Source organism: Chinchilla lanigera, unplaced genomic scaffold (genome assembly GCF_000276665.1).
Source record: "Chinchilla lanigera isolate Chin_1 unplaced genomic scaffold, ChiLan1.0 scaffold00049, whole genome shotgun sequence".
Lineage (NCBI taxonomy): Eukaryota > Metazoa > Chordata > Mammalia > Rodentia > Chinchillidae > Chinchilla > Chinchilla lanigera.
In genome coordinates this window covers 3,715,109-3,738,133 of record NW_004955450.1, presented here as the reverse complement: position 1 = coordinate 3,738,133, position 23,025 = coordinate 3,715,109, and the positions used below count along the sequence as shown (strand labels likewise).

Below are 23,025 nucleotides of genomic sequence, written 5' to 3'. Positions count from 1 at the left end.
CCCCAGGGCCTGGCACCCTCCTTGATTTTGCAGGGAACACTGTGCCTTCCTTGCTGTCCCTGCATACTGGCTGAGGTCCACCCCAGACCCTGACGGTGGCCTGTGGGCCCTCCCATCCAGCAGCCCCCAGCCACTAACTCTGCAAAGTCCTTCTGTCTTCTGGAGTCCTTCCTGCAATACCAACTGACCCAGCCCTGCTAGCTTGGCCCTGGGTGGGGTGGGGTGGGGTGCAGACAGAGGCTGTCACCACTCCTCAGGCCCCAGGGATGGGGGCAACCTCCTGGCTTCCCCAAACCTGGCCTCTAGGCCTGGACTGTCCCATCAGAACTGGCCTTTCCAATTCCCGGAGGATCCTGGGTGACCCCAGCTCCTGACTTCCCCTGGGTCCTAGAGAAGGGTGGGTCCCCTCCACACCTCACCTCCCCATCTATTCCTCTGAAGGCTCCAACTTCACCTCCCAGAACTCCAGCTCCCTCCCATGCCCCCTCCATGGCTGCCTTGGCTCTGGGGACTGAAGGCCCCTTACACACACACACACACACACACACACACACTACTACTGCTCCAGATGTGGCTGCAGGGAAGGGGTGGGCCCAGGGCCCAGCTGGCAGTGGTCTTTTGGTGGTCCCATCCCTGCACAGTCAGCGCTTTCCATGCCAGCTCGCCCAGTCTCCTCACTCAGCACTTCTTCCAGCCCACTTTCTAGAAGCAGCAGCAGCTGGGTCCACACTGGCCGCTGGTGGGGTTGGGGCTTCCGTTCCTGAGTCAACACAAATCCCACCAGTGGTGGCCTCTCCTGAGGACCCACCCAGGTGCCCCAGCTGGGCAAGCAGCGACCATGGTGTGCACCCAGCCTGGTGCCTCACGGCCCACGCTCCTCCCTTCCCCTTAATCACAGAAACAGCGACTCCAAAGCCCTTCTTGTTCCCCCGACCTCTGCCGGCCAGGTCTCTGTGTCCTTGCTTCCCTGCGGCATTTCCAGAACCTGCAGTTGCATCTCATGGTTACAGGATGCAGTGCCAAGCACACAGTAGGTGCTTTTAAAAGTACTGCAGCATCCACAGTTCTTCCAGTTGTATTCATCACCAACCCTCCAAGGGACCCTTGCGACTGGTTCCTAATGCCAGGAAGGGGCACCCTCATGCTTGGATCTTAAAACCATGGGTATGAGTCCCAACCTGTAGGGACAGGGCGGAGAGAGGATCTCTGTCCCCCCAGGACAGCTCTGGCCCTGGTGAGTCCAAGCTCGCATTTTATTTGACTGGCGCTCTGCACCCTTTATACCCCGCCCAGGTCACTCTGCAGCCCCCACGCTGCAGGTTTCCACCTAAGGATGCCAGGTGGCAAGACGTGCCCTGCATGTGGAGAGGTAGCACCTAGACTGGAAGCAGAAGAGGGTGAGACCCAGGGAGAGCAGAAGGGAAGAGGACTGGCCCTGTCTGCACAAGCTTCACCCCGGCCAAAGAAGGATGAAGACATACAAATGGGAAAGGGACAGAAAAAACGGGGTGGGGGCACCCTCCAGAGATGAGCCCCTCCCTTGTCTCAAGAGCAGGAGGAAAGGCAGAAAATAGGGGCCACATGTCTGGCACTGTGCTGGGTGCTCTTTATAATCCCCTCATTCCAGCCCCAAATCTGCCGCAAGAGGTGTGACTACAGTGCTTCGAAGCTTACCATCTTTCCTGGGGAGGGGCCGAGCCACCAGGCCCTGGCTCAAGTCACCCATGGACCCCAGTGGACCCTGGCTCCAGCCTCAGCAGGGATGGCTGGCAGAGCCACAGTGCTGGCCCACGGAGCCTGTGCGGAGGCCCAGCTCTGCTCAGAGCGGAGTTTATTCAAACAGAGCCTAGCAGGAAACTTGGCTCTTCTGACTCACTGTGATCCGACCTTATTAAGAAAAAGAAAGAGGAGCCGGAGCCAGCGCCGGGTAAGGTTTCACTTCGAGAGCTGGCGCACACAGAGCCGCTGAGCGCGCTGGCCATGCCCTGGCCGCCCCACCCCAGAGCCCCAGGCAGCCCCCTAGTCTGGCTCATGGAGAGGGGTCCTGCCTTGAGCTCCCCTGCTTCATGCCATTCTCTGCTACCCATTCCCTTGTTCTTCCCCTCCACGCCGGGGGGTACCCTGAGGCCTGTTTCCACTTCTCCTCCTTCTCTCTGCTGCCCATCTGGCTGGCGGGAGGGCCCTAGAGGACCCCAGGGATTCCAGGCAGCTGAGGCCAACACTGCAGGGGAGCAGCAAGAGGGAGGGAAGGCTTAACCCTGCAGGTTCCAGCCCTCAGCGAGCCCAGGCCAGTCACTCTGGCAGGAATCCTGCCCGAGCCCCACGCCAGGGAGCTAAGGTTGTCGGTGTTGAGCGACAGCTGGACAGAGATGGGGTTGAAGCTTCCCTGGCTGGATTATGAGCATTTAATACCCAGAGTGACCTGAATCCAGCCTCCGTCCCAAAGAACAGTTCAGTGGGTGAATAAATGCTTCCTGGCTAGGATGGGGCTTAGCGGGCCCCTTGTTCCCAGTGAGTGTCCACTTTGGCTATCTTATCCCAAGGCGGGGGGATCCAGGAGTTACTTCAGCGGCCAGTGGAGGGCAGGCTCCTCGTACCTTCTTATGGAGTTTAAGAGGACAATTTCTGGCCTCCAGTTCCCAGGAATTAGCCAGAAAAGGCAGCCTAGGCCCCTGCCGAGCACCATTCAGAGTGTGATTTCTTGGACACCAAATAAGGTCAAATTTCTGGGACCCTTCTTACCTCTCTTATCTCCAAAGAAAACAGAGAATTCCCCAAAGCACCCTTAGGGATCGAACCCTCCATATGGATGCAGCTGCCAGTTCAGAGAGGGGGAGGAACCCACCAAAGATCTCCAGCGGCTTAATCACAACCATAGTCTTCCCGAATCCCTTTCGCTATTCTGTGCTTCCAGAGGCAGCTGCTGAGCTTCATTATATTCACGCCTGTGTGTGCCCCCGGGCTATGCCACGGGATGTGTGCGGCACTGGTTTCTCCTTTGGACTCACTGGTCCTGTTCAGCCCAGGGGCGCCTCTCATTCTACAGACTGGGAAAGTAAGGCTGAAGAGCTGGAGGAGAAACGCTAATGTTCTAGGAGCCTAGGACCCCGGTCCAAGAACTGCGGGACCGTGCAGTCCAGATCTACGAGGGACCCTGTTCTGCATCTACCCAAGGAGCCCCAGCGAAGAGAAGGATGTTTCTGAGCCTGAGCTTTGCAGAACAAGGGAAAAGGGAACCCAGGAGTCCAGGGAGAAGGGAAGCCAGCAAGCAAGGGAGACACCAGGGACGCCCCGTGTACCGCAGAGAGGAATGGGCAGGGTGGTGTTGACACCCTGTTCTGTTCCACGGGCCAGAGTCCCCAGGGCCCCCACCCACTCGGGCCCCAATCCCTTCCTCCAACGCAGCTCTGCGGCTTGGCTGGGAGCGGTGGGCCAGGCCACATAGCTAAAACCCGGCGGGCCGTAGGGCCCCGCGGAGGAGGCCCCTGCAGGCAGACGGGCGCCCGAACCTCCTGTCGCCGCTCACAGCCTGTTGCTTATTCATTCAGAGTGGGAACGCGCCAGCCCAGCAGCCGCCAGCGCGCGGCTGGCCATGTAAGGCCCCCAGGCGGTCCTGCTTGACCCGTGCACCACCGAGAGCCTCGTGCAGCCCGGGCACCGCCCCGGCCCTGCCCTGCCCTGCCCCCTTGGCCTCGAAATGGTGTCATCGGAGGAGCCGTCCCGCTCGGGACCAGGCCAGCATGGACAAAGCTAGAGCTGGGGCAGGCAAGGAGCCGTCCTGTCCTCGAGGCCGTGGGAAGAGCACAGCGCACAGGGGCGCACTCCAGAGAGCCTGTCGGTGCCCGGGGCCTCTGCAGAGGGGCCACCATGGCTCTGGGCCGCGCCGGCTGGCGGCTGAGGGCGCTGGTGTGGGGCGTGTGGCTGTGCGTCCTGGTGCGCGGGCCGCAGGCTCAGCAGCCCGGGCAGGGCTCGGACCCGGACTCGGACCTAGGGCGCTGGAGACAGCTGATCCAGTGGGAGAACAACGGGCAGGTGTACAGCCTGCTCAACTCGGGCTCCGAGTACGTGCCGGCTGGGCCCCGGAGCGCGCAGAGTAGCTCGCGGGTGCTGCTGGCCGGTGCGCCCCAGGCCCCTCCGCGCCGCAGCCACGGGGGTCCCCGGCGTCGCCAGGCGCCGTCGCTGCCCTTACCCGGGCGCGTGGGCTCGGACACCGTGCGTGGTCAAGCGCGCCACCCATTCGGCTTCGGCCAGGTGCCCGACAACTGGCGCGAGGTGGCCGTCGGAGACAGCACCGGCATGGCCCGTGCCCGCACCTCTGTCTCTCAGCAACGGCCCGGGGGCTCCGCCTCCTCGGTCTCGGCTTCGGCCTTCGCCACTACCTACCGCCAAGCGCCCTCCTTCCCACAGCAGATCCCCTACCAACAGGCGCCCTTTGTCGCTCAGTACGAGAACTACGACCCGGCGGCGCGCACCTACGACCAGGGCTTCGTGTACTACCGGGGCGGGGGCTCCAGCGCAGCAGCTATGGCCTCGGCCTCGGCCTCGGCGGGGGTGGTGTACCCTTTCCAGCCCCGCGCACGTTACGAGGAGTACGGCGAGGAGCAGCTGGAGTACCCGGCCCAAGGCTTCTACCCGGCCCCCGAGCGTCCCTACGCGCCGCAGCCGCAGCCGCAGCCGCAACCGCAGCCCCAGCCCCCCGACGGCCTGGATCGCCGCTATGCACACAGCCTGTACAGCGAGGGCACAGCGGGCGCAGAGCAGGCCTTCCCGGACCTCGCGCCCGACGCCGCACAGGGCCCGCGCCTCGGCTGGTTCCCGCCCTACGCCAACGTGCCGCCGGAGGCCTACGCCCCGCCGCGCTCCGTGGAGCCACAGCCCCCCTTCCGCTCACTCGAGCCCCCCTACCTGCCTGTGCGCAACTCAGATGTGCCCCAGCCCGGGGCCGATCGAAACGGGGCACAGCAGGGCCGCCTCAGCGTGGGCAGCGTGTTCCGACCCAGTCAGAACGGGCGAGGTGAGTACCCACCCCTAGTCCCCAGTGAGCCGCACCTGGGCTCAGACCCCTCCTTCATCCCCATACCTGAGGGTTCCCCTGGGCTGCTGGGGCAGAGACCCCCACCCCCAGGGAACAGCCCCATTATGCCAAGGGGCAGCAGGCTTGGGATCCGAGCCTGACTTTGGTGGGGCAGGGGCTGGAAGGATGAGCCAGACTGTGGGAAGAGGCCCGTTCCAGACCCGGCTTGGGTCATCTAGGGATAAAGGGAAGGAGCCCTTCTCCCTGCCTGGCCCTAGCGCCAAGCAGGACATCCTCGCTTCCACTTGGAGATGTCCCTATGCCAGCTCACGTGGTGAGGCCGGAAGCAGAAGAACCCCGGATCTGCAGGGTCTGAAAGGTCTTAGGGAAGCTTGGGGAGCAGGAGGGCAGTGGGGAGCCTTGTCCCAGGCAGAACTCTGGACCGGTGACCAGGAGCTCCCAGGGAGAGGGGGGAGCGTCCAGGCTGGGACTGGCAAGCCCAGGGAGGCCCTAGTCTGTGTACTCAATTTAAGGGGATGTAAAAAACTCAGTAATTAAGATAAATAATATTTCAATGCATTTTTTAAGAATGTCTGAATATCTACAAGGAACAAATGCACCGAAGTTTTAAGTAACGTCAGTTAAGGATACCGTAACCTGCCTAAGGCAAACTCAAACCCAGTATGGATTCTGTCTTTATTTGAAATTTGGGTATTGTTCATTTCATCACAGGTTTGGGTTTTTGTTTTTTTTTTTGTATTTTTATTTTTAAAACTATTACATTAAGGACCAGGGACGCAGTTCAGTGGTATAGCCCTTGCTTAGCCTATGTGAGGCCCTGGGTTCCATTCCCAGCGCCCCCAAGATGGCATTAAATATTACTGCGCTGCCGAGTTTTGTTTCTGTTTTTTGCTGTGCCCCCTCCCCCAAAATGCCTCCCCATGTCACCTGCCTCACCCTAGTGCTGGCCTCAGGGAGAGTCCCAGGAGGCCACTGTGGACGGCCACCTTCTGTCTTTTCCAGGGGTGATCATGTGGCCTTTTGGGGGGAAGGCACAGCCCTCTGCGCGTGAGGGCACGCTGGGTAGAGGGGGAGCAGACTTCCTTCGCCAGATGGCAGCCTCCACACACGCCCTCAGAGACCAGGCTACTTTGACAAGGGCTGACAGCCACTGACCACCTCTGCTGTCCTAGCGTCCCCTGGCTGCTTCTCTCCCACCCCTCCCCATCTCCGCCGGCTGCTGTCAGTGCCCCGCCTGGGATTCTCTGCTCCCCACCTCGCTGCTGGGCCAGGCCCACCAGGGGAGGGCTGAGCCTTCAGTGAGCCCAGGGTGCTGGGGCCTCCATCTGCACAGGGATGCTGCCTGTCTCCAGCCAAGATGGCTCGAGGGGGGGGCCAAGTCCCACCGTGAGAAGGCAGGAGCTTGGGACAAGTCAGATGGGGACCCTGCTGTGATGTCGTGAAGGGTGTGTCCCCTCTCTCTGGCCCCCCTCAGCATCTCGCAGCGTCCCGCAGCGGGGTACAGTACAGGAAAGGATGTCTGCCTTTTGTGGCATTTTTTCTTAGAATGCAAGACCTCAGGGTGAGCTCAGCCAGGACAGCCCCACCCCTGGGCAGAGAAGACTGAGGCCTCAGATGCCACAATGCTGGCAGGGCCAGGCCTGAGACTGGGCTTGTGGACTTGTAGCCAGGGGGGTGTCTAGGGCCAGAGGACAGGGCAGGACCAGGCTGTGTCTGGAGTGAGGGTGCTGGGAGCTCAGCAGAGCCTCTGCCCACTGCCCCAGGCCCCACGGTTCATTTCGGGTCAGAGCCATTTCTCCCTCCAAGGCTGTGTCCCAGGTGCATGCTGAGCAGGCTGTCGTGCCCCAAGTCCAGGCTTGCCCTGGGGGAGGACAACTGAGGGGACAGCTCAGTCCTGGCACTGGGCAAGTGTTGGGTCAGGGGCTGTGGGAGCCCAAGGAGGGACTGGGGCTCGGGGAGATCCACAGAGGGAGGCAGTGTCCTGTGTCCCCCAAGGATGGTCATCAGCTCCCTTGAATTATGGAGAATGGGGTGGGAACGTGGGGGTCCTGCCTAGTTTGGGGCCCACTCAGAGGCCAGAGAGGGAGCCCTAATGTTCCCCATCGCTGCTTCCTCCCTCCCCCAACCCTGCTCGGCTGGGACTGTGGAAAATCCCCGCCCGGAGACATCCACGCCTTGTTCTTGAGATCAGACCCCCACGCCTGGTGCGGGAGCACGGGGTGGATTCTCCGAGACTGACTTCATTGGTCCTGGCCACACAGCCAGGGGTCTGAGGCTGGCCTGGCAGGCGGCATGCGGGTGTGGGCGTGGACGCGTCCTCACAGCCCTGGACACATGCAGCACCATCCGCTGCCCTCCATGTGCCGCTGGCTCCCAAAGGGCTCTCCCCACCTGGTTCAGCCTCCGCCACCAGCACCCTCTTCCTCCTTATAGGCCCGGAGAGGATCCCATGCAGTACCCATTCAGCAGCACATTCTGGCAGAGGGCCCACCCTGTCCCCTGCTCTGTGCCGGCTCCCTTGGGATGTGCCCTCTCCCACTTCCCAGCCCTCCTCTTCTGCTTCACACAGCTCCCTCTTCCTTGCTCCCCTGGGCACAAGCTGTCCATCTCCATACCATTCTATGTGTAGGCAGATAAACTTTAATGCTCACCAACTGACTCTCCTGCTCAAGAACATTCTGTGGCTCCCTAGGGCCATAAGGACCAGATCTTCAGTCCTCAGCCTAACACTCCAGACCCAAGTACCCACTCCTTCCTCTCCTTTCCTCCTCCCTCTCTCAGGTTTCCACCCGCTCCCGTGGGTGCTGCTATTGGGCCCAACAGCGCCTTGCCTTCCCTACATCTAAGGGTGTTTTCTAAGGTTCACCCTTCTCCATCCAGCCTCAGTGTCCAAGAGGCCAGACCAGGACTCAGTCCTGGAGAGCAGCCCTGGCCTCCAGGTCCTCTCCCACCTTCCTAGCTGCCTGTCCCTGTGGTCACCTGCTCTTCTGCCTCGGTGTAGCTGCAGGGAGGGACAGAAGCAGGCTCCACCCAGCAGCACGTAGACTCAGAACCCTATGACAGGGACAGTGGTGGCGGTGGTGACCTTTAGCTGAGCCTTGAGGCTTCCACATGCATGCATTCTTCCACTTCACAGTCTTCTGGCGACAAGAGATTTCAGCCAAGGGGGTGGCAGGGCCCCACACCACCTCTGCTTGTCTGGCCTCAGTGCCCTTCCGCGTGGTGGCGGGAGAATCACATTCCACTGACTTAGCACTTTATATATCATCTTGAATTCCCAGCCCCAGGCCAGGCACTGCTGTTTGTCCCATTCTGTAGATAGAGGAGGTTGTCACTTGCTGACAGTTAGAAGTGGAACCAGGATTTGAGCCTGCATGGCTCCCACATCCTGTGTTCCTCTTCTTTTTAGACAGTGGGGATTGAGTCCAAGGCCTTCACTCATCCCCGGCCTGTTTTGTTTTATTTGAGACAGGGTCTTGTTAAGTTGCCTAGGATGGGCTCAAACCTGCAAGATCCTCCTGCCTCAGCTTCCCAGAGTGCTGGGATTCCAGATGTGCACCGCCGCACTTGGACTCCATCCCTGGTTCTTCACCGTGCATGATTTTAAAATATTTTCTGTGTTTCATTGCTTCTCCTGGTCACAGATTATCTCACCAGATAGCTGCCTCACATTTTCCAGGCACTGGTTGTGACAGGAAATTGTGACAGGGAGATGGGACAGTAGGTGTGGAAGACGATGGAGGCCAAGAGTCCCTCCCCAGCGTGATCATTGTTGCTGTAGGTGCCAAAGCATGTGTTTACACACACACACGTGCTTAGCACAAGCTTCCCAGTATCAGCTGCTGCATCCTTGTAATAGCCCTGCCCCCAGGCCCCTGTCATCCCCGGTGAGGAAACTGAGGCCTAAGAGGTCAAGACACCTGTCCTGAACGACAGCTCAACACCTCTCCTTCCTCCCCAAGTTGCTCCTGCAGAAAAAAATGGGGTCTTCCGGCTGAGAGATCTGAGAGAGCCAAATGATGCAGGGCAGTGGAAAGAGAGGGCCTGGTATCAGAGCAAAGAGGCCGTGTCCCCGGCAGCCTCGCCCCAGGCAGACTTCCTGTCCCCCTGTCATATTGACTCCCAGGCTCCTCTTACGCCCTGGTCTGGAGCTGGACACCTGGCAGGAGGAGACTACAGAAGCTGCCAGGGTGGACTGAGGCTATGCCAGGCATTTTCTCTTCTTTTCTCCCTTCATCTGCCTGGCAGCCCTGCGAGAATGTCACCACCTCACTGTGCAGATGAGGACACTGAGGCTCAGAGAAGCTAAGGAACCCACCCAAGGTCCCTGGACCTAGGGGCACATCCCACCCAAGAGCCGCCCTCACTGTTCTGCCGCTCTCCAAAGTCTCTTACATTCTGGACCACCTGTCTCAGCGCCTGTCACTGTCCTCTCTGCACCTCCGGGAGGATCCCAACACTTGGGCTTTGGTCTCGAGCTTGCTGACCCCCCCAAATCCAGGTCACTGGGCACAGCGGCAGAGCAGGGTGGGAAATCATTAGTGCCTCTGCTGGCAGCAGGCTGCAGCTGGACTTGGCCCCCTCCTGCTTCTCTCTTGACCCCAGGGTCCCCGTCGCAATGTCCTCCGGTCTGCAAAGGGGCACCCCTCCCCAGCAGCTCCCAGCTGGCGTCCGCCCCACTTCCTTTCCAAGGCCAGAACACATGGAAAACTCCCCAGGGCCATAGCTGCGCTGGGCAGGAGAGGATGCGGACGGGAGGAGGTGGAGGGTGGCCAGGCAGCCCACACCTGCTTCCAATTCCTCTGCCCAGCATTCCTGTGGAGCCGCAGGCGGGTGGGTGGCAGCTGTCCCCCTCCCCGGCTGTGACCTGACGGCCTGCTCCCCACAGGCAGCTGGGCCGAGAGGATTTTAGGTGTGGAGCCTGCATTCTAGGTTGAGCCTTGGTCCCCGTCCCTCTCCTGCTTGCTGCTGGGTACCCCAGAACCAGGCATTTCACTATCACCTGCTAATGGAGGGGGTCAGCGTGCCGCAGCAGAAAGGGACATGGATTGGGACAGCGAGAGCCTGGAGGGCTTTGCCATCCAACCTTGGGACACACCCTCCCCCGGCTTGGGGGCCAGCTGGAACAGGGTGCCTCCCAAGCCTGAAGTGAATCTTTTTTTCCAAAGGAAGGACCTGATATCGAACTGTGGCTCCCACAGGCGGGTGATACAAGGGCTTCAGCGCAGGCTTTGCTGAGGGTGAGTGGTGCCAGGGCCGCAGCTGGACACCCCACATGCACCCTGCGCTCAAAAGCTCTGCACCTGGGAGACCCCACTTGGCAGCTGGGTTCGAGCAAAGGACAGCACCATCCCTGCCTGCCCTCAGGGACACTCCTGAGGCTGAGGAGGCGCATTTTACCTCAGGAATAAGTACAACCATTCAGCAATTGTTTCTCGGTGCCCTATTTATGTGCCAGGCAAGAAAGAGACAAAATCCTAGTCTTTGCAGTTCTTGTACGTGCACATGTAAACCTAATAAGTAGGTAGTAACGGAAAGGGGTAGGTGGTGGGGATAAAATAGAGGTAGGTGAGAAGATCAGGTGTTGGGGGAAGGACAGGCTGCAGAGGGGACACTGGAGCAAAAATCTGAGCGAAATGTCCATGAGCTTTGTAGCTGCCTGCTAATCCTTAGGGTTAAGAATTCTGTTTGGTTTTGTTTTGTTTTGTTTTTGTCTTTTTTTGAGACAGGGTCTCGCTATGCAATCCAGGCTGGCCTTGAGCTCACTTTGTAGCCCAGGCTGCCCTTGAACTCACAGTGATCCTCCTGCCTCACCCTCTCGAGTGCTGGGATTACAGGTGTGTGCCACCACGCCCGGCAAGAATTCTGAGAGGCCAGGTGTAGGCCTCAGCTGCCACCTGAAAGGCCCAGGCTTGATTCTGTGGGCACTTGGGAGCCATTGAGGGTTCTATCCCAACTTTATAGCCATCATTGCCCACTTGCTAGGGTTGGAATTGCCTCTTCCCAAAAGGGCACAGTGGCTTCCACAGCCACCTCACCCATCTGCTCCCCATGCAGGTGAGGCTTCTCTAGGCCAGCGCTGATAATTTAATGTTCTGATTATTGGCTGATGGTTTCCTAGGTCTGAGAGCTGTCAGCTCTGCCCTGGAGGCTCTGTCTGTCTGGCTCATCTTTATTCAGGGCCGCCCTGCATCCAGCGTTATGCTTCCCCCCACCTAGGGGCTCCTCTGGAGTCTGGCCGCGTGCAAGCCAAAGCATCCCGCTCAGCACATATTTCACAACTGGCTGATGGGTTCCTGCTGGACTTTGTTTATCCTCCAGCCCTGGCTCAAGAGATTAGGGCTCTCTCCCATTCCGCTTCTCGTTGCCTGCTCTTGGAGCAGGAGCCCCGGGGAAGCCAGATTTTGGAATGGAGGTTGACGAGCCCACAGCACAGGGGAAGCCAGCTGAGAGCAAGCGGGTGACGGGAACACGTCCCGCTGAGCGGGAGGGGGACAGATTCCTAATGAGGCAGGAAAGACTTAGGGCAGAAGGTGGGAGGATTTCCTGACTGCTGAAGTATGGGCTGCAGAGGTCTCAAGAGGTCAAGAGCTCTTAGCCAAGGCTGGGGAATGGACTAAATAGCACCGAAAAAGTATTTTAATTTCCAAGTGTTTGTGGATCCATCCAGCCTGCATTCAAGGGTCATTTAGTCCAACCTCCCGCATTGTTCAGGGAAGGAAACTGAGTCTCAGAGAGGGGAAGGCACCTGCTCCACGGGGAGACTGGGCCAGGTGGTGAGCTCACCTCTGGGCTCTGACCTGGGGATGACGCTGACAGTCATGGCTCTCAGTCTCCCGGGACCTGGCATGAAACCGCCCAGTAGTGCCACACTGAGGCAGGGCAGACGGGGTAGACTTGTGCCAAGGCAGAGTGGGAGGTCCTCCGCTGAGCCCACTGGGCCCTGGATGCCCGCAGAGAAGCCTAGGGGTGGAGCTGGAATGCGGAGTCCCCGGCCTGTCCCCTGGCTGAGTCCCACTGTGCTGTCTGAGGGACCACTGTGGGTGCAGGCCTGCCTGCCCAATGGCCTCAGGGCCTGACTGTCTCACACCAGCCCCTTCCAGTACGGCAGCCTTGGCTTCCGCCATCCCTCAGGTCTCTGGCACCCTCTGACTCTGTCCCCACCACACTGGCCAAGGCGATAGGCAGCTTCTAGCCGCACAGTCAGCAGCTTCCTTCCAGAGGGGTGCTCTCCCTGGGGCCCTGAGTGAGTGGAGTGGAGTGGAGTGGAGTGGGGTAGGGGTAGCCAGGAGAGGACCCTCAGGCCTGGGGAGGGTTCAGGTCACCCGAGGACACCCAGAGGTTTAGCAGCAGCATAAGGGTGTGTGTTGGGGCTCTCTTTGAGGGTACAGATGGCAGCTGCTGATGGTATCCAAGGCCAATCTGAGGAGCCTGGACCAGCCCATCCACCCCACCTTAGGGATGTCAGACCGCCCCCACTGCCACACACACACTGGCCCTGGGAGGAAGTGGTGCTGGCCCTGGGAGGAAGCCAAGCAAGGCTGGAGGAGCCCTGGGGTCAGGACAGAGCAGGGTCTGCATCCTCACCCAGCTGGTCGCTGGCCTGTGTGTGGAGCAGGGATCAAGGGGTCCCTCCAAGGAGACCAGCTGGAGGAGACATGAGAGAGGCACCCTGTGGACTCCTTCCTGGGTAGCAGTGACTCCTGTGAACTTCCTTGGAAGGGTCAGAAGTTTACATTGACTGAAAAATCAAGAAACAGCACAAGCTGCCTAAACCATCCGCTATAGACTTAAAAAGCACGCACCCACCTCAAGCTCACTGCGGACTGGAAGAGACACACAGGAGTTTGGGGACATGAGTGAGGGCCAAGAGGGAAGGAAGGCTAAAAGCGAGACGAGAGAGGTGCCTTGCACACTGTTTTCCTGAACTGAGAATAGGATTAATTCACTTCTCTGCATTTATACAAACGGGAGTCTCAGGGAAAAGTGCTCACCAGAACCCCTGTTTTTCTCCAGTCGCAGGCCTGAGGACTGGAGGGCTCCATGTATATGTGGAATAAGGTGACCAAGGCCCTCCCCCTAAACACACCCATCACTCCTGGTTCCCCCTGACTCTCTGTTCAGGAGCTTTCTTCCCAGTGTACACTTCTGGGATGAAAGCTGATCTGTCTGTCCAGTTACTGCCTGCTTGCCACTAGACTTCATGTTGGCCACCCTGCCTGAGGGCGTGGCCATGCCGAACAAGCCAGGACAGCAGGCGGGACCCCCACCCTGCACCCAGTCCCACTCCAGCCTCCCTCGTCCCCCTTCTAACATTGCCCCCTACCCCCCAGCCCTGCAGAGGAGCCGAGCCTTCGGGGCTGGCTGCTGACGGAATGTCCCCTGGGAGGGCAGCGAGAAGGAGGCCTTGTTCCTTCCTGGAAAAACATACCAACCCAGGGAGGGGGCCACTGTTCCCTGGGACCTCGGCAGGGCAGCCCGAGGGAGACCGGTCTGGACTCTGGCGCTAAGAGGGCATGAACGGGGAGGGGCACACCGGGGCTGGGGTGGGGGCGGGAATGTGTGTGTCAGGAGAGTCCCCAGGAGCCCCTGGTGGTGGTCAGAGTGTGGAACAGAGAAAATGATAAGTGACTTCCCTCAAGGGCTAAAGGAGACTAATTCACAGCGATCTATGAGCAGATCAGGGGTTCCCCGGCGGGGTGAAGTGGAAGTCCCCCAAGGAGCCTGGCAGACAGCAGGAACAGTCGCTGGCTGCTTTGAGGTGGTCATTACACAGCCGAACTCAGCTGTCAGAAATTACCAAGCTGTGTGCCTGGAATTTGTGCATTTGGTTGCATATAGGTTACACCTAAAAAAAAATTACATTCTTAGAAAAAGAAGGACAAGAGAAATCCTTGGAGGGAGTCAGGCCCTGGGATTTCCTCCTTCACCCACTCCACTCACTGTGTGACTGTGGCCCAGTTCACGACCCTCTCTGAACCTGTTTCCTGCGCACTTCCAAAGGCATCATTCGCCCTGGTGTCTTGGGGGACAGGTGTAGTGCACTTAGCCGTGTGTTCAGAGCATCACCTGCAGGCCAGGACGAGGGACAGTTAGACTGAGATTCAGAGTTGCTGGTAGGTGTCGGGTTTCATTCTGTGACCCGCGATTGGTGTGGGGCCATGGTTACGGCTCCACCAACAACTCAGAATAGTCCCTGGCCGCGAATGCCATGGCCTCTCGCACTAGCTCTTCCAGCTTCCCGAGTTGCACAGCCAGCTCATGACACGGCCTGCAGAGGAGGGGTCAGGCCAGCAAAGCTCCTTGGGCCATCTGTGCAGACTTTATTGAAACCGGGCCTGGGGTGGGGGCGGCAGACTGTCTGGGGCTGAAGGTTGGGTCCTGGAGGCCTTGGCGCAGCTGCCTGGGCCCTGCCTGTGTGGTGCGGGGGCCCTGGATGGTGGGAAGGGGAACTGACCGCTCCTCTCCCTGCTCTGAGGCTTCCAGGAACCGGAGGGTGAGGACCAGCTCCCAGCTGGTTTGAGGCCCAAGGGACCCTTGGGAAATGACTGCAAACATTCCAGGGGGCTCGAGTAATAGGGCTGAGGCTGGCCAAGATGTCCCCCACTAGCCAGAAGCCACCTCATCCTCACCCACCCTGCACTCCGAGCTTCCTCTCCATTCCAAGTAGGTGAGGTCACCCTGGCTGCCTGGACCAGGCTCCCCTGGGAGGCCAGGCCCCAGGGAGGGAGCCCAGGATGTGCGTGTGTGCGGCATACACCCTGGCAAAGTCTCAGACACCAGACTCCCAGTCCTCTGCCTCGAGGTTGGAGCCTAGAAGCCCTGAGGCCTGGGAGAAGAGGGGATGCTATGGTCCCAAGCCCACTGCCCTTCCAGCTGGTGGCCGATCTGGGATGCAGCGCAGGGTTCCGGGGTGCCCACCCTGCCTCCCACCCATCCAGGCCCTTCACTTCCAACTTCGGGGTTGTTCTTTCTCCATTCTGTTGTGGGATGGGGTCTGGCCCTTGAGTTTAGTTTTTGCTTATTCCTAATAAGCAGTGTGGCCAGCAGGTGGTGGGGGCCGAGGCAGGAAGCATGGCCCCCTGGCTGTGGCTTGGGCTGGAGGTCAAGAGGTCACAGGGCTGAAATAGTCTCCCTCCTCCCCTGGGCTCTGCAGGGCAAGGAGCGGGTCGTCCCTCAGATTGGACGTCTGAGGCGGCAGACACAAGCGGGTGTGCGGACCCAGGGTTGATGGCCGGAAGTGGTGAGGTGATAAGAGATGGGGAGGAGGAGCTGTGCCAGGAGGAAGCATCCTGGGCAGCTCAGGCTGGTGCCCAGTGGGCAACCTCCTCGGGGGAAGTGCTCTCCTCCCAGCCCGCCCACCTCCGGCCCACTGACATCCATCTAGCACTACCCCTGTGCCTTCCTCCACTCTGGGCCAGAAGCCCAGGGCTGTCCTGGTGGTTTATGAAGGAGGCCAGCCACGGAGGCTGCGGTGTGAGCGCCAGGAGCGATTGCCCCTCAAGAGATCGCTTCCTTGCGATTCTGCCTCCCGGCCTTCGTTCACGCTGCACCATGCCCCCGCCCATAACACCTTACCCTCTCCAGCTCTCCAAACTCCACCCTGTCTCAGTGGCCTCCTGACTTTCTGCTGCCTGGCTCCACTGACCTCACTCCTGAGCCTGGGACTCCCCCGCAACCCAGGCAGAACAGCCAAGGGGCATCGGTGAGGGTCCCTGGGTATTAGCAGGGACAGCCTGAGCCGCCCATGCTTTCCTCGCTTCTCCCACTGCCCCCTCCAGGTCTCCCCGACTTGGTCCCGGACCCCAACTATGTGCAGGCATCCACATACGTGCAGAGAGCCCACCTGTACTCTCTGCGCTGTGCTGCAGAGGAGAAGTGCCTCGCCAGGTAAGGAGCTTGGGACGGAGCCCAGAGAACAGCGACAGTCCCCTAGAGCCACCAAGACCAATGCTCAGCTGCCAGGCTGCCTGCACATAGCAGGACCCTGGCCAAGTGACCAAGCCCTTGGGGCTGTGCCTGCTTTATGTAGGAGCCCCACCTGCTCCGAGAAGCCAGCAGGGGAAGGGATGGAATGGCAGCCACCATGTGTGCTATGCAAGAACTTCACTTCTGCTGTGCCCTTTAGTCTTTACACCAGGGCTGGGGACATAGCTCAGCGGCATAAGTGCCTGCCTGGCAAGCACAAGGTCCTGAGTTCGATTCCTGGTACCAAAAAAAAAAAAAAAAAAAGATGTAACTTTGCAACCTAGGCATTTAATATGTAATGATAAAGCCTTGTCTCTGCTTAATCTTCACACCAGTCCAGATGGAATGTATTCCCTGTCAGGAAACTGAGGCACGCTGAAAGAACTAAGACATTTCAGGTCTGAGCTGTGCAATGAGGAGACCTAAAGTTTCCATGCCCCGGGCCCCGGGAGGTCCTATAGAGTGGACAGGCCTGCAGGAGGAGGACACTTGTGGCTTTCACTGGTCCAAGCTGTGCCTGCCTGGTCACAACAGGGGCAGTGGACTTGGGTGAGAGAGGCCTCAGTTATAGGTTATGCTGAAGAGAGGGCAAGGAGGCCAGTTCACAGGAGCCCGGGCAGCAAGCGCAGTGCATCTTATTCACGGGGGCTCCAAGTCCTGCAGAGCTTGCCCCAGAATTACATGTGTGCTCTGGGGGCATTGTCCTGTGCCAACAGCCTGGGTAAAGATGGCACCAGCCTGCTACCTTTGTGGAGTGCCTGTGTTTCTTCATGCCTTTTTTTTTTATTGGCTCTCTCTATAGACTTTTACTTTTTACTACCTAGAGAACCATTCGGACTCTCAGAATTTCTCATTTCTATTTTTTTTTTTCTTTTTTTTTTTTTGTCTTTTTGAGACAGGGTCTCACTATGCAGTTCAGCCTGGCCTTGAGCTCACTTTGTAGCCCAGGCTGGTCTCGAACTTACAACAATCCTCCTGCCTCAGCCTCCCCAGTGCTGGGATTACAAGTGTGCATCACCAAGCCCGGCTGCATTTCTCATTTCTAGAACTTAGAGTCCAAAGCCACTGAGAGTAATTGACCACAAAGTGTCACCTGTGACAAGATAAAGAGCTGGTACCAAAATGTGATTCAGCTCTGCTTCCTTCATCAAGGAAGTCTGGATGGAAGGATGGATGGAAGGAAAGAAGGAAGGAAGGAAGGAAGGGAGAGAGGGAGGGAAGGGGGAGAGAGCAAGGAAGAAAGGAAGGAAGGAAGGAAGGAAGGAAGGAAGGAAGGAAGGAAGGAAAGGAGGGAGGGAGGGAGGGAGGAAGTTTGTTGGGCTGGTCAGATGACTGAATCAATGATTCATGACATGATGGATTTATAGTCTGGTGCAAGTTCCTTAATCTCATCACAGATTGGCCAAAGCATTACTGTACAACCATTCCTGGCCCAGGACCCCATGTTAGTGCCACTGACTGGCCCGCCCCTTTGGGTCTTGCGTCCTGTTTGTTGTCGTCCTTGAGAAAATAGCACATTCTTCTGGCTGTCCTTTCTCCAACACTGAGGCACACACAGCCTCAGTGGTAGCCTGTCTGACTCTGAAGGGCTTTAGTGAAAGCCAGACTGTCGCTGTCTTCACAGGCACGCAGGTTCCCAGGCCCAAGCTCCCGGCAGAGGGAAGAGGAGGATCTCGTGATCTAGTGGAGCAAGGGGCCCTCACCCACGCCACAGCAGCAGGACAGAGCCTGCTGTCCCAGCACAGACCCAGGCTCCAAGCCGCCCCCAGCGTAGGCCGTAGCCTGGGCAGAGCCCAGGGCGGAGGAGGGATGCGCTCCAAGTCTCACCATGACTTGTGGCCAAGCTGGGCCTCAGACCCAGACCCAGCTAGTTTCCCACAGTGTGCTGAGCTGAACAGCAGGGCAGGGTTTAGCCGAACAGAGGGAAGGAGGATGTTTTGCTTCAACCCAGACGCAGACGGATTCCAAGCCGCCTCCCCTAGACAAGGCTTTGGACCTTAGGTCCTGGCAGACGGGAGTCACAGCCGCCCGCTCCAGACAGACTCTCAGAGAGCTGATCCTACAGCTGGCCACCGCTTGCCTCTGGCCTTGCAACCCAGACCTCAGTGGGAGCCAGGGAAGAGCCCCGGGGGCTGCCAGGACAGCTGTCAGCAGTCAGAGGAAGGGGGAGCCGCAACCGGCCATCCTGTCCCCTCCGCCTCTGCGTGCACATGTGCGTGCGTGTTCATGTGTACGCATATCGTCTCCCTGCTGCCTCTTTTTGGTCTCTCTCTCCGAAAGGCCTGCCTCGTTTGGGCTCTGGGGCAGCAAGAGAGCGGCAGCCAGGCAGCCTGCAGCAGACCTGTGCTCCCCGAAGAGACAGGGCAGGTTGCTGACCCTGAATCTGCACCATCCAGGGGAGGTGGTCTGGTTACGCTTGAGCCGGCACAGGGAATGTGTGGCATCTGAGTGGGCTGCAGGCAGTGCTGGGCAAGCTCACAGGCAGGTACGCAGGACTCCTCCAAGCAGGGCAACCAGGGCAGACCTCCTGGAACAGGGGGCGAGTTAGGCCTTAGAGGCTAGGTGAACTTTGCACTTCCGGGTCAAACCAACAGTATGGGCCCATGGAGGCACTGGAAAGAGGGACATCTGCTGGGCAAACAGACTTTGGGCCAATGCCAGGGTCTTCAGGACAGGAGGGAGCTGGGGGGCGTGGCCAAGGGCAGTGTCCCTGTACCCTAGTCCCATTCCAGTGTCTCACGTGTCCCCACAGCACAGCCTACGCCCCCGAGGCCACCGACTACGACCTGCGGGTGCTGCTGCGCTTTCCCCAGCGTGTGAAGAACCAGGGCTCGGCGGACTTCCTCCCCAACCGGCCTCGGCACACCTGGGAGTGGCACAGCTGCCACCAGTGAGTCCCCACTAGCCTAACCCCTTCCTGTGCCCCTCTTCTGTCTGCCTCTTCTGTCTGCACACTGGGAGAGGCAGTTGCTGAGCAGGCCCCAGGGAGCACTGGCTGCAAGGATGTGTCACCGAGAGGGCATGGGGTGACAGGCTCCACTGGGGGATGCAGATGTCTAGAATTCAGGACAGCTGGAACCCCATAAAGGAAGTGAGTTATCCTGAATTCCCTCCAGAGTGACTTCGCTAGGTAGGGGACCCCAGAGGTGCCATCCTGAGAGACTTGGAATCCAGCCTGGTCAGGGATGGGCCCTGGCAGGTCACCTGGGCCCATCTACAGGACGACAAGATGGGGGCCCAGGGGACACCAGGCCCCCTTCTCTCCTCCCCAGACATTACCACAGCATGGACGAGTTCAGCCACTACGACCTCCTGGACGCAGCTACAGGCAAGAAAGTGGCCGAGGGCCACAAGGCCAGCTTCTGCCTGGAGGACAGCACCTGTGACTTCGGGAACCTCAAGCGCTATGCGTGCACCTCGCACACACAGGTTGGGGCTGAGCACAGGGTATAGGATGCAGGGTATAGGGGGGTCTTCTCCTGTCCTGAGGCCACCAAGGGCCCTGCAGGGACTGCATCCCCTGCCCAGTCCCCTCCCTGCCCCTTTCCCAGGGGTGTCATCTCCCAGAGAGAAAAGGTCACTGTCCATCTGGATACCATGAAGTCCACCACATGGTTGTCACCCTGCCCCTCTTCCATCCGTCTGTCCACTCAGCCTGACTGTCCCCCTGTTGTGCCTGTCTTTCTGTCCGTCCCACTCCCTCCTGCCATCCCTCCCTTCGCCTGTTGTATCTGTCTCCTCTCCCGTCTGTCCACTGGCCTCGGGAACTGGCCAGGCTCTGGGGAGAAGTGTAGAGGAAAAGCACCCCCATCATGCTGCAAGGACGAGGGTGGGTGACCTCCAGGAACCAGCAGCACCCCAGCCTCCCCTCCTGTCCCTTGTCTCAGGGCCTGAGTCCTGGCTGCTACGACACCTACAATGCGGACATCGACTGCCAGTGGATTGACATAACCGACGTGCAGCCCGGGAACTACATCCTTAAGGTGGGGCCCATGGTGTACACCCTGGTATCCCCAACTTCTGGGAGATGGGCGTGTTCCCACCCCTCCCAGCTGCCCATCCATTAGCATAAATCTAAGGGAAGATCCCAAGGGTCCTTCCCCTGAGCTGTGGAGATACCATCTTCCGTGTGGCCCAGGCAGGCTCTCTGCCACCCTGGGAAAGAAAGCAGAGAGGCCTCTATCCCCGCATGGGGACCCCTGCAAAGCCCAAGGCCCCTGTGCCCCAGAATCTCTCACAACAGGGTCTCCTCTTGCCCAGTGGCATGATGTGGCCCTACTCTGTCACCCCTGCACTTTGTGGGGGTCAGGTAGAAAAACTTGTTAATATGTGGGGCCACACTGTCACGCCCTGCTCTGTGTGGGTAGGGACCCTTCCGCAGATCACTTGGACCTCTGCAGCGCGAGGCAGGGAGCACGGGCAGGTGACCAACCCTGCGGGGAGACGGGCTGGGGGGAAGGCCACTTTCAGGAGCCAAAGCAGCTCCCTGTGGCCCTATCCCGGGCCCCTCTCTCTGGCTGCATACACCTCACCTCCTTGGGCCCAGGATGTCAGGTGTATTCTCTTCTGTCCGTCATTCAGCCACTCATCAAACATGAGCAGTGAAGGCTGCTCTAAGCTCTAGGCCCCAGGAGTGCAGACCACATAAAAATGTACAGCTCCTGCCCATAAGGAGCGTCCTACCATTTAAAAGGAACACCACTGCCTCTTTTATTATTATGGTACTGGAGATTGAACCCAGGTATTTGCCCTGAATTACAACCCCAGCCTCTCTTTTTTTTTTTTCTTTTGAGACAAGGTCTTGCTAAATTGCTCAAGCTGGACTCAGACTTTTGATATTCCTGCTTCAGGGTCACTGGGCATGGGCTCTGAGTCTGCAGAAGCTTCTGGTTTGCAATGAAGGGGACCCAATGACGTTTTCTACCACGGCCTCTTTGCTCCCTGCCCCTTTCCGTGTGTGTCTCTCTTGGTGTCTCTCCACCTCCCTGTTACTTCTGTGCTGGTCTGTCTGTCTGTGTGTCCCTCCACCCCTTCCCTGGTGACCAGGGGAAGCGCAGCCTCCTTGATTATCACCCCTCTGTCCTGCCCCCCAGGTGCATGTGAACCCCAAGTACATCGTCTTGGAGTCCGACTTCACCAACAACGTGGTGAGGTGTAACATCCACTACACAGGCCGCTACGTTTCCACCACAAACTGCAAAATTGTCCAGTACGTACACGCCCCCTGCTCTTCCTGCCCCGGCCCCCTGACACCTGAGGCACTGCACTTTGGGTCACCCTGGTGGTCAGACACAGTGTACCTGGGCTGGCGGCAAGAGCCTGGCCCACACGGAGCAGTGTGCATGGTGGGGCTCAGGACAGAGCTCAGTATGGGGCCAGGACCGGGGCTCAGTGTGGACCAGGGCCAGGGCTTATTTATTTTGGGCAGGGGTGATACCAGGAATCAAACTCAGGACCTTGCAATTGCCAGGCAGGTGCTGCTCCGCTAATCCCCGGCCCCTTTTTTTTTTTTTGAGACAGGGTCTCACTATGCAGTTCAGGCTGGCCTTGAACTCACTTTGTAGCCCAGGTTGGCCTCGAACTCATGGTGATCATCCTGCCCCAGCCTCTCGAATGCCGGGATTACAGGCGTGCACCACCACACCCAGCACCAGGGATGACTTAGAGACAGCTCTTTCACTCTTGGTCTGTACTGCTAAACTGTTCACAACCTCTACCAACACACACACACACACATACACACACACACACACACACACGCATGCACACACACCCTTCCCTCACTGCATGGGAACAGCAGTAGCCAGTTCAGCAGAGATCAGGGGCCTCACAGACAGGGTCAGGTCACAGTGATAGGGACACAAAGGGCATTGGAAATGACTGACACCTGTCCAGCCCTGGAAGGTGGCAGCCTGGACTTCAGCACCTTCTGCTCGCCGAGACCTCTCTCAATCAGCCATTCAAGCAAGTCTAGGGGAGGAGGAGGGAGGGAGGAGGAAGGAAGGGGCACACAGGACGCCACAGGCTGCTGGGGGGAAGGAGGCGGGTTGTCCTCTCTCTAGCCCCCATGTGCTGCTGCCAAGGGGCATGGGGACAGTGCCCTGTCCCAGGGGCACCCTGGGCACCGTGAGGCCCTCAGGGAAGGCAGTTAGAGGGGCAGCCACCTCCCTCCCACTCCCATGGGCCTTCAGGCTGCGGAGGAGGCCAAGCCCTTCCTTCCGAGAGCTCTTTACATAAGTGCTTGGAGAGGCCCGGTCTTATTAGAGCGGCCCCGTGACCCTGACCGCAGGCCGGGCGGCCGGGCCAGCACGCACAGGAAGCTGGACGGAGCGTTCCCAGAAAGGCCACGGGACTGACGCCTGTGGGTTTCTATCGTGTTCCTGAAGAGGAAAAATGAGGCTTAAGAAAGAAAAAAAACTGAGTTAGAAAAAACAAGCCGGAAAGTATTTCCAGACAGTAGCAGCTCTTGCTAACGGTCTAGAAAACAAATCCAGGGTATGGGGCATAGGGGTGGAGGCAGGCTGAGGTCCTGCCCAGGCGGGTGGGAGTCCATGGAGCCCCTCCTTTTGGAGCTGGCCGAGGGCTCGGCCCAAATTCTGGAGAGACATAGAGGCCTGTGTGTGCCTTCCGTAAGTGTTTCTGGCTGGAGAGGCCATGAGGACCCCAATTCCAGCCACCATTGATCTGCTTTTTCTTCTTTTAGATCCTGATCTCTGGGAGGGACAGACAGCCACTCTCTCTCCTTCCCAGGAGGCCCTGCTCCCCAGGCAGCCTCCTGCCCAGGAGCCAGACCCCGCAATCCACAAGCCGGGGTGCCAAGACACCAGGGGCGTCCTCCCTGCCGGCCTCAGGGAGCGAACGTGGGCCGAAACGACAGGGATTCCGGACCCCAGGCCCCATCCTGTACCTAACTTTTATCTCCGACATCATTTTGGTGGTTGTTGGTTTTTATTTTTTATATTTTGGCCATCCCACAGAGCAAGATTGCCTAGCTCTGGGCTAAATAAAACCAAGTTTTTCTA

At 58.9% G+C, this 23,025-nt stretch overlaps 1 protein-coding gene across 1 annotated transcript; it reads left to right on the top strand.

Moving 5' to 3' along the window:
- Positions 1-3,492: 3,492 nt before the first annotated feature.
- Loxl1 (lysyl oxidase-like 1) lies at positions 3,493-23,025 on the top strand. Its single transcript, XM_005393588.2, has 7 exons — positions 3,493-5,014; positions 15,817-15,925; positions 18,756-18,893; positions 19,276-19,432; positions 19,891-19,986; positions 21,097-21,212; positions 22,707-23,025. Exons 1-7 carry the CDS (start codon positions 3,868-3,870, stop codon positions 22,711-22,713), a joined length of 1,770 nt encoding a protein of 589 aa, XP_005393645.1. The 5' UTR covers positions 3,493-3,867; the 3' UTR covers positions 22,714-23,025.

Bases quoted from the DNA above. Each gene is read 5' to 3' on its own strand.
- Loxl1 (XM_005393588.2), top strand. From the start codon at position 3,868: ATGGCTCTGGGCCGCGCCGGCTGGCGGCTGAGGGCGCTGGTGTGGGGC. The intron at 5,015-15,816 runs GTGAGTACCCAC...TGCCCCCTCCAG, and splicing joins ACCCAGTCAGAACGGGCGAG to GTCTCCCCGACTTGGTCCCG. The intron at 15,926-18,755 runs GTAAGGAGCTTG...GTGTCCCCACAG, and splicing joins GAGGAGAAGTGCCTCGCCAG to CACAGCCTACGCCCCCGAGG.